This window comes from Lytechinus variegatus, chromosome 14 (genome assembly GCF_018143015.1).
Source record: "Lytechinus variegatus isolate NC3 chromosome 14, Lvar_3.0, whole genome shotgun sequence".
Lineage (NCBI taxonomy): Eukaryota > Metazoa > Echinodermata > Echinoidea > Temnopleuroida > Toxopneustidae > Lytechinus > Lytechinus variegatus.
Genome location: NC_054753.1, coordinates 26,594,321 through 26,604,554, shown reverse-complemented (window position 1 = coordinate 26,604,554; position 10,234 = coordinate 26,594,321). Strand labels below are relative to the sequence as shown.

The following is a 10,234-nucleotide window of genomic DNA, read 5'->3' as shown; positions in this document are numbered from 1 at the left end:
ATGCTATTCGTTTAAAAAGGCTATTGAGTTTTCACGAATTTTGAGGTGACTGGGCAATTGTTAAGTAAAGGGAAAATGTGGAAACACGAGACGGGTTGAAACAGAAGCAAGAGGGAGGGAGGGGGAAGAGAGAAATAGGTGAGGGAAGAAGAAAGAAAGAAATAACGAAAGAAAGAAAGAAAGAGAGAGAGAAAGAAAGAAAGAAAGCGAGAAAGAAAGAAAGAAAGAAAAAAGAAAGAAAAAAAGAAAGGAAAAAGAGAAAGAAAGAAATAAAGAAATGCAAGGAAGGAAGGAAGGAAGGAAGGAAGAAAGAAAGAAAGAAAGAAAGAAAGTAAGTAAGAAAGAAAGAAAGAAAGAAAGAAAAAAAGAAAGGAAAAAGAGAAAGAAAGAAATAAAGAACGGAAGAAGAAAGAAAGAAAAAAAGAAAGGAAAAAGAGAAAGAAAGAAATAAATAAAGAAAGGAAGGAAAAAAGAAAGCGAGAAAGAAAGAAAGAAAGAAAGAAAAAAGAAAGAAAAAAAGAAAGGAAAAAGAGAAAGAAAGAAATAAAGAAAGGAAGGAAGGAAGAAAGAAAGAAAGAAAGAAAGAAAGAAAGAAAAAAAAGAAAGGAAAAAGAGAAAGAAATAAAAAAAGAAAGGAAGGAAGGAAGAAAAAAAGAAATAAAGAAAGAAAGAAATAAAGAAAGAAAAAAAAGAAACAAACAAACAAACAAAGAAAAAAGAGGGAAAGGGAGAGGCGAGTATGTGTGTGTGATAAGAAAGATGGAGACGACATGATATAAGAAGATAATTAAAGTTTAGGGAGAAGAAATCAAATAAGAGAATCAGAGAAAGAGGAGGGAAAGAATAAATCAATTAGAGACAATAAACGGCCAGGGTAAGCCAATGTCATGAAAAAGGTATTTTAAAAAGCACTCGAAATTAAAGGATCAGTGCAGAAGGCCATTATAATCGAAATTTCAAAGGAGATATTATACAGATATTGCTACCTAGAGTTTGAATACAACATTTCCTCTCCCCGACGGAGTTATATTTTTCCCAAGGGATTATATTTTATATAACATAGTTTCGGAGGGGAGTTGTAATGTTATTTATTAAAACAATAGACCAGGCAATATCTGTTATATTATATAGTCTACGTGGATTCGCCATCAGAGATTGCATTCATCATCTGCCTCCAACCCGAAATTCTTGCTACAGCTCTGATCCGTCCACGTCACAATAGAAATATTTTGAAAATACATTAAGCGCGTTCTTCATGCAATTGACGCATTAGCACTAGCGCGTACGTCAAACTACCTTATTACGCAACTTGTAACGCCACCTTAGCATTGACAATACCTTTGGAAAAATTGGTGATGCCGAAAAAATGTCTCTGCCGGGAATCGATTTGATCCAGATGAGGCATGGCGGCTGGTCATTGTTTTAAACCCACCTTCACCCGACAAAGGAAATTATAATTGGTATAGTGTCGAAAATCTGTCTATCTGACGGTCAATCGGATTGGGTTCGCCCTAGCCATTAACCCGTCTCTGTGGTCTAGTGGTTAAGACACCGGCGTTCAAAGCTGGGGGCCCGGGTTCGATTCCCGGCAGAGACATTTTTTCGGCATCACCATTTTTTCCAAAGGGTAGATAGCTCTGGCATGTCTGGGGAACCTTGATTTAAGCTACGCTTACCATTGTTCTCTTCATCCATTTCTTTACAATATTTAAATAAAAAGAGTTGCCAAAAGCTGTTGTACATGTAAAGCTTTACACACACACACACACACACACACACACATATATATATATATATATATATATATATATATATATATACATACTTGTATATATATATATATATATATATATATATACAAGTATGTATATATAAATATAATCACAGATATACATATATATGGGCGTAGGAAGGTATGCTTCATTCAAGGTTGACAATTCACATATTTTAGTCACCTTATGTGTTCTTTTCTCCATTTGGCAAAGGTCTTCTGCCCCTAATCATCAACCACAACCTACGCCATGTACTACCCAGGTGCTGAGTACTGCTTGAAGCGCTATATTGGGCGCGGGACTCCAAATGAAAGTAGCTGAGCAAACCGTTCACTGATGAGAGGAGAAAAGCTGAAAGTGATTCCCTCTCGATGCAATAAGCACTTTGAAATGAGGTAATCACTATTCATCTCCTTTTCGTTTTAATGAAGGAGAGGCAAAAAGTCAATAATAGGCCCGCTTCTAAATCAGTCTGGTTCACCTCGATAATCGCCAGGCTCATTCCCCCACTTGACTCTAGGGTGAGTGTCGCCTTGACATTTCTCACCGAGCCAATAGCGTGATAAATCAGGATTTTTTTTTAAATATATGGCCAGCCTAGGTGCGCCATTTAGGCCTGGGATTGTTCTCACTCTCTTCCGCTCTCCTACCCCCCCCCCCCCCCCCCGCTCCTGCATTCCGCACTTACACACCGATTCATGACTGCATTTCTTAAAGGTCAAGTCCACCCCAGAAAAATGTTGATTTGAATAAATAGATAAAAATCAAACATGAATAGCGCTGAAAACTTCATCAAAATCGGATGTAAAATAAGAAAGTTATGACATTGTTATGACATTTTAATTTTCGCTTATTTTTAAAAAAAAAAGTTCTATGCTCGACTCAGTGATATGCAAATGAGAGAGTCGATGATGTCACTCACTCACTATTTCTTTTGTTTTTTTATTGTTTGAATAATACAATATTTCAATTTTTATGAATTTGACAATTAGGACCCAATTGCTTGAACCACAAAATGTTAAAATAATGGAATTACATGTGTTCAGGGAGGAATGAAACTTTGTTTCACATGACAATGACGAGAAAATCAAAAATTTCATATTTCACATAATAAAATACCAAAAATTAGTGAGTGGGTGATATCATCGGTTCCCTCATTTGCATACCGACCAGGATGTGCATATAAATATTTTGAAAAATTAAGCAAAATTTTTAAATGCTATAACTTTCTTATTTTACATCCGATTTGAATGAAATTTTCAGTGTTATGTTTGTTTGATTTTTCACTTTCTATTCAAATTTTTTTTTGTTTGGGTGGACTTGTCCTTTAATCGGGATCTATTTCTTTAAAGATGACACTTATCCCCTATTCACTTCTTCTACCTCTTCCCCACTTTGTTTTACCCTGTTTTCGCTTTAGTTATTCCTTTTTTTCTATTTTTCCTCTCTTTTTATTAATTTATCGCTTTCTTTAATCCTTTCTTTACCTCGCTCTTTGTTCCTTTGATTCGTTCGTGCCGTCTTTCTTCTTTCTTTCCTTTTCATGTTATTCTTTGTTTCAATTTCTTTACTTTTCTTTGATTCTTTATACTTTGTTTATAGCTTCTTTTCTCTTATTCTCTTTACCTTTTTCTCTTCATTTCATTCTCTTTTTTGCATTCTGTTTCTTCTCTTTCTTTTTCTTTTTCTTTCTTTTTCTTTCTTTCTTTCTTTCTTTCTTTCTGTCTTTCTTTCTTTCTTTCATTCTTTCTTTCTTTCTCTCCCTCTATCTCTCTCTCCGTCTGTCTGTCTTTGCTCTCTTTCTTTCGCACTTCTTCATTCCCTTTTTTGTTTTATACTTTCTTTTTTTCCATTTTAATAGCATGTTTGGCATCTCAGTCTCTCTCCGCCCTCTCAATCATCACACCAAAACCCACGAAACGCACTGGCACAAACACACACCCTCCACATACACACAATTACCTCAGTTTAACGTGCAGATTTCAATAAACCCTCTCGAATTATTTAATCTTCCCTCTTTTATGACCTTCTCGACCGTTTGTGGTAATTTCGTCATGTTCGAGGTTCTATTTACCCTTCATTATGTATAAGCCTTCCCTGGCAGTTTATTGTATCTAAGTGATTTATTCTACCCAGTGGCGTGACTACGGGGGGCATGGGGGCACCTGCCTCCTATCGGCTATCAGCAGGTGTCCCCCATGCCCCCCATCGGCTGCCCCAACAAAAAACGGGGAAGGGAGAAAAAGAGGTAGAAAGGAAGAATAACGCAATGGGAAAGAAGAAATTATTAATTTTATATGATATAATCATGTTATATTACTGTATATTTCATAAAACAACATTTTTTTTCCATAACTTTATGAAACATAATTTGCTCTAGGCCTATGGTTTCATTGTTCTTGGTGCTCACATTGTCTGTTTAACTATATGAAATAGACCAAATATTTTTTTCGGAATACTTATAGTTTTCCAGTATATTTGAGAGACATATGACGTTGTCAAATCAAGGTCAATTTATACCAAATAATTATGTTTCCTTTCAGTTCGAGCTATTATTGTTTTATGTAGTGACATATGCTTCTTTTCATGACTACTTAAAGTGATCGCCCCGTTTAAAGGTCTTAATATATAACATTTCCTGTCCGTGCTTATGTTCGCATTAAAGAATTGGTGAAATGTGTCTGCTCTTCATGAATTCTAAAATCAGTCCTTAAATGTCCCTTTTCCTGATCTCAATATCAAAAAAATTTTAGCTCGCACTTCGCGCTCTCATCATTTGGTTAGTGAAATACGTACGGTCTTAGTGAATTCCTACAAACAAAGCCTTAGAATGGCCGTCTTCAGGAATTCCCATATTTTCAGCTCGCGCTTCGCTCTCGCAATATTTCATTAGTGAGATGCGTATGATAATCATAAATACAATGACTACAAAAAGAGCTTCATTATGTTTAGATGTAATTCTAACGAAATCAGCATGCGCTTGGCACTCACATAGGATGAATATTGTGAGATAAGTATACTCTTAATGGATTCCTTAAAAAAATAGTCCACTAAATATCCCCTTTTCCGATCTGAATATCAAAAAATTTCAGCTCGCGTATCGCACTAGCATCATTTAATTAGTGACATACAAATGGTCTTAGTGAATTCCTACAAACAAGCCTCAGAATGCCCCTCTTCAGAATTTCCTAAATATACTTGATTAGTGAGATGCGAATGATAATCATGAATACAATGACTGTAAGTGCTTTCTGTGTTTAGATATAAAACTAACAAAATCAGCATGCGCTTGGCACTGGCATTAGATGAATATGGTGAGATAAGTATACTCTTAATCGATTACTAAAATATAGTCCTTAAAATGTCCCTGTTTGGGGTCAATTTATACAAAAATTTCAGTTTGTGCTTTGCGCTCGTATTGTTTGTTTAGCGAGTCAGTTATGAAACATAATAAGAAAAATTTTGTTATAATGTTCCTTTATAGATCTTGATATAAAAAATTTCAGCTCACGCTTTCCGCTCGCATTATTTGGTCAGTGAGATACACATCCGTTTAATGGCACTGTCCTTAAAATGTCTCTTTCAGGTCAGTATACCTGGCAACTGAGCGCGCTTCGCGCGCTCAGTAGGTGACTCAAAATTTTTGATGGTGCCCCCCCCATGCCGTGACCCACGGTACGCCACTGATTCTACCCGTCCTCCTCTCCCTCTGATTTTCTTAATTTGATTTTATCTCCCCCAACTTTAATTATCTTCTTCTCATATCGCATCGTCTCCATCTTTCTTATCTCGGGAATGATCTCGTGTCGATAATTGCATTTTAAACGCATGTTATATACGGCAAGCCTTGTAAATCAGAAGTTTTAATTTCATTAAAACGAGAATGACGGATGGTCCACCGAGGTCCGTGGCATGTGATATATGGGTTTGGGTATCATTTTTTATAATGTTGACATTTGAAGATGGTTAATAGATAATTCTGTTTGCTGATCACGCATTAAATTGTGACTATTCTCATGTTCATCTTGCTGAATAGATACAAGCCACTTTACTAATTTTCTAATTTAACACTTACAGTGCTTGTATGGTGACTGCACTACAAGCGCTGATTTGCGGTTCAAATTATATACACGTACATAGTTTCTATCTAACTCGTGTATAGACAAGAAAATGGTTAAAATATCTGGTTAAAAATGAGATCTTTTTCGTAGTTTTAAGCACTGACGTACATATAGGGGCGGGATGGGGGGGGGCTTGGATGCCACCCCTCCCCTAAAAAATGTATCTCGGAAAAAAGGGAGGAAAAAAGAAAAGGGGAAGGGAAAGCTTGAAATATCTAAATTTCTACCAATATCTGGCCCCTTAAATATTTTGGCGTATTACGTCACTGATTTAAGGGACTTTGGATAACAATATATCCTATTTCAATAAATTGCGATTATATTTTCCCTTTCTTTCCTATTTCATCCCTGCAGTTTCTATTCTTATTCTACATAACTTCGTCCTCTGCCCCCCCCCCTTATTATGTCTTTTGTCCGTACCATTTACAATTTAACATTTTCTTTTTATGTTTGTTGTTTTACCTTTTCATCGCATTGTGCCTTTTTATATTTTGTTCATCTTCTTTTTATTTTCATGTCTTTTCTCTTGGTTTTCTTCAACTTCTTTTTTCAGTCGTCTGTACTGGTTACATACCTTTATAAGATGTGAACGTACTACATTACTTTTACACATATACACGCTTACACATACTTACACACACACGCATAGACATACGGACATACACGCACGGACACACAATCACGCACAAACACACACACATACAGACACACGCAATGTCCTCATTGGCGGCGGAGCAGAGGATTATCTTTTATGTTTTGGGGGATGCAACAATAGGCGCCCCCCTCCAAACACAAAAGATAATCCTCTGCTCCGCCGCCAATGAATATCCTGCATAATACATATCTACTTAATTGAAATATGAATGTCCTTACTCTTAGTACTTTCATATCTAACTCTGATAGTGAAAAAAAATCGAAGCTACCAATTAAACGGATAATGGATGGAGGGAAGGGATAAATATATGATTTTATTGTAATTATCATTATTTTTATTATTAGTACTATTATTATCATTATTGTTATCATTTTTATTCTTAGTAGTAGAGTAGTAGTAGTAGTAGTAGTGTAGTAGTAGTGTAGTAGTAGTAGTAGTAGTACCACTACTATTAATACCATCGTCATTCCATTATCTATTTATCTTTATTCTATCTGAGTTAAAATTTTCAATATCTAATTTCATTTCTTTTCTTATTTCATTTTTTTTTCATTTATTCATTCATTTCTTTATTGATCATTAATTCATTTATTCAACAATACATTTATCTATTCATTTTTATTTGTTTATTTATTCATTCATTATTAAATCTTTCATTCTTTATAACAACTGTCAGATCCGACACTTGTTTATTTTCCCGCACTTATGCATGTCTAGCTCATTGTTAACATAGGTTGATTCCAGTCATTCGGTTCCAATAAAGACTCTCATATGTAAAAAAAAAAATATGAAAATGGTCTGGAGAGAAGGCAATCAGACCGGTTACGTATGCAACGAGAGCAGACGACATGACGAAATGAATAACTTCTTATAGCCGATCGACCCGGCACGTCATAGTGTAAAATCTTGCACGCAACACGCTTTCCAATCAGTTCGTCCGCGAGTGACGGAAAATATTCAAGTCATTTCCATCTCTCGACTCAGTCCTGGCCTCGCCGTCTCGTCTCTCATGGATTGTGTGAAGTAAAATGCGAACTCGGGAATTATTACCCATGCCTGGAAAGTAATCATTTATCTAAAGCAGAACATTATTCATTCATGTATGGTTTTAGAACCCGCAATGACTGTGGTAGCTGACAGCATGTGTAAAATATTCATCACGGCCTAATTGGAATCTGCACCATAAATCTGTGCTCTGGCGCTCTCTCCCTTTTACCCTCAACCTGCGCGCCGTCGTTATCATCTTTCCCCGATGGTTAAGCTTAATACTTCCTAGCCCGGACATATAAATCTCGTGAGGCAAAGCACAATGTTTGTGTTATGGGATATTAATATGGCTGACGGCATCGTGGGAACACTCAATGAGCAGAATCTCGCCCATCGAGACTTCAAGAACCTACATTTCTTGGAAACGGAAAGGTGTCTCTAAACTCTGGATCTCTCATTCTACAGGAGTTAAACCGGGACATGGAAAGGACAAACGGCGACACATTGCGTGGAAATAAGATAAATCCAGTGCCTTTGATCGGGCCCTACCCCGCATTGCAAAATAAGACATCACATTATTCACATGGAATTTCACTTTACTCGGAAGTTGGACACCTTTCCTGTATCGTCGAAGTTTGTGTTAACTTTAAACGGGATACTTATCCTGGTCTAGGAGTCACAGGAGTCGCACTGATAATCGTATTCACCACCCGACCATCTTTCAAACATGTCCGAATCGACATCAGGACCCTAGTGCCTCCCATCGACAGAACCACCACGGCTCCATTAGCCCCCAGTCAGTCCGACTTACCACCACCACCAGGACAAATGTACCCTAATACCAGTACCCCTCACGCGACCACGCCCTATGATGACTACACCCCGACTTCAAACTCTTCATCCCTCTCTACCCTTAATGACTCCTCCATTCTTACAACAACAGTAGTACCTTCCAATACCACGGACGTCTATACTTACAGCGACACGGCAACGCTTTCGGATTTCCTTAATTACACAGAAGATGGCAATTCTACGATTGTTACGTCACTGGTGACGTCATTTGTCTCCAATGAAACGCTGGGTGATAATGCAAGTCACGTTGGCATACCTGGGGATGTTATTCGACATCCCAACAAAGGAGGTAAGTCTTTTTACCCATCAATCCAGCCGGTTAATCAAATAAATTAGAATCAAAAGTGTTAAAGCCAAGAATAACTAGACATTGTGAAATGGTACAAAGTAGACAACATCTAATATGTGATTTTGATTATGAGTGATTCTTTAATCAAAAAGTCAATGTGATATAAAGCTTAAACCCTCATGTTTAAAAGATTTAGTTTTTGTTAGTTTCTGTTAGTTTTTTTTTATTTCTAAAGATATTGCGTGCATTCAGTCATTTACGTGGCATAAAGGGGACCCTTTAATACCTTACAAGCCCTACTTTTCCAGGGGTTTCCTGTCTTTCGATCAATACTTTTCATTATTTTCTTTGTTTCTTATTACTGTAACGATGTTTTATGATTATACCGATTTGTATTTGGAGGATGTAAGATCACACTAAAGAAACATGTATGTGCAGAAAGAGAGACGAACATTTCTTATCTTATATCAAAGAAAATAATTCAAATGTACTGCCAATCATGGAACGGGTTCAACAGCTAGCAACTTTTTTAATTAATCAAATCCATTGATAGGCTTATAACTTACCCAGGAGAGTTTCAAGAGCTTGATTGATTATATAAGCAGATAATTAAACCAAAAAACATGATAAGTTGATGAAACATTTTCAATCGAGTTAATGCGATATTTTATTATTGTTTTTACTTTATTGTAATTATTACTGTATTCTTTTCGAACCGGGTATGATGGACATGGGTCTGGGAAGCGGGGTGCTGAAGGTGCTGAAATACCACCTATGATTTGTCTAACGGGTGATGATATGTACCGTAGGCAGGACCATTTGGAAATCAGGTTGTAAAACTAAAAAGTAAAAAGCTAACTATTTTTTATTTTGCTTGTGATTTCTTTTCTGAACTAAATCAACTTTATTTTGGAGTGAAAAGTTTTGGGGGGCTTGTCAATTTATTTTCTTTCAAACCAACACCCTATCTTGGAAAAATCGTTCCCAGTGCCCTGATGATATAGATAGTTTGTAGGGGTATGATGAGTTGATATGAGACACGAAGAGGGGAGAGACAGGGATTAGAAGGACGAATGGGAAAGCGGGTTAAGGAAATCAAAATTATAAAAATTTCATCTCTGAACATTCATTAGATCCGAAATTTCAACTAGTCAGGGATAATGAGCCAATTTCTGCCGTGATAAGATTTGAAAATGCAACAACTCACCAATTTGTACGCCGTGGGCAGTGCGGATGCAGGCAGTATCAGGGGTATTATCGTATTACAATTTAAATCGTGTTTTCATCCATCAACACTATAGTAGAAATGCTAAGCATTGCCAGGAATACTTTTTACATCTTTTATTCTTGAAACCCTCGACTCTTGACATTTTCGAAAGAATACTCACATAAGCTTTCTACAGAATGTAAAGCCTTGGCGAATACATAAATAGTCCCTCAGTGCCCGGTAAATGGAATTGTGAGTCATGTTCAGGAAACGGCGATTGTATTAAAGAAACCAGTCTTTATAGTCTACAGGTATAATGTTTAAATGACATGAATAGGGAACTATTTTGTA

At 36.5% G+C, this 10,234-nt stretch overlaps 1 protein-coding gene across 1 annotated transcript in view; it reads left to right on the top strand.

The window, feature by feature from the left end:
• The first annotated feature begins 7,400 nt into the window (after positions 1-7,400).
• LOC121427686 overlaps positions 7,401-10,234 on the top strand; it is a 33,019-nt gene continuing 30,185 nt past the window's right edge. Inside the window, exon 1 of the mRNA XM_041624207.1 lies at positions 7,401-8,676. Coding sequence (XP_041480141.1) covers positions 8,016-8,676 — 661 coding nt within the window. The 5' untranslated portion in view covers positions 7,401-8,015. The remainder of the gene's footprint in view (positions 8,677-10,234) is intronic.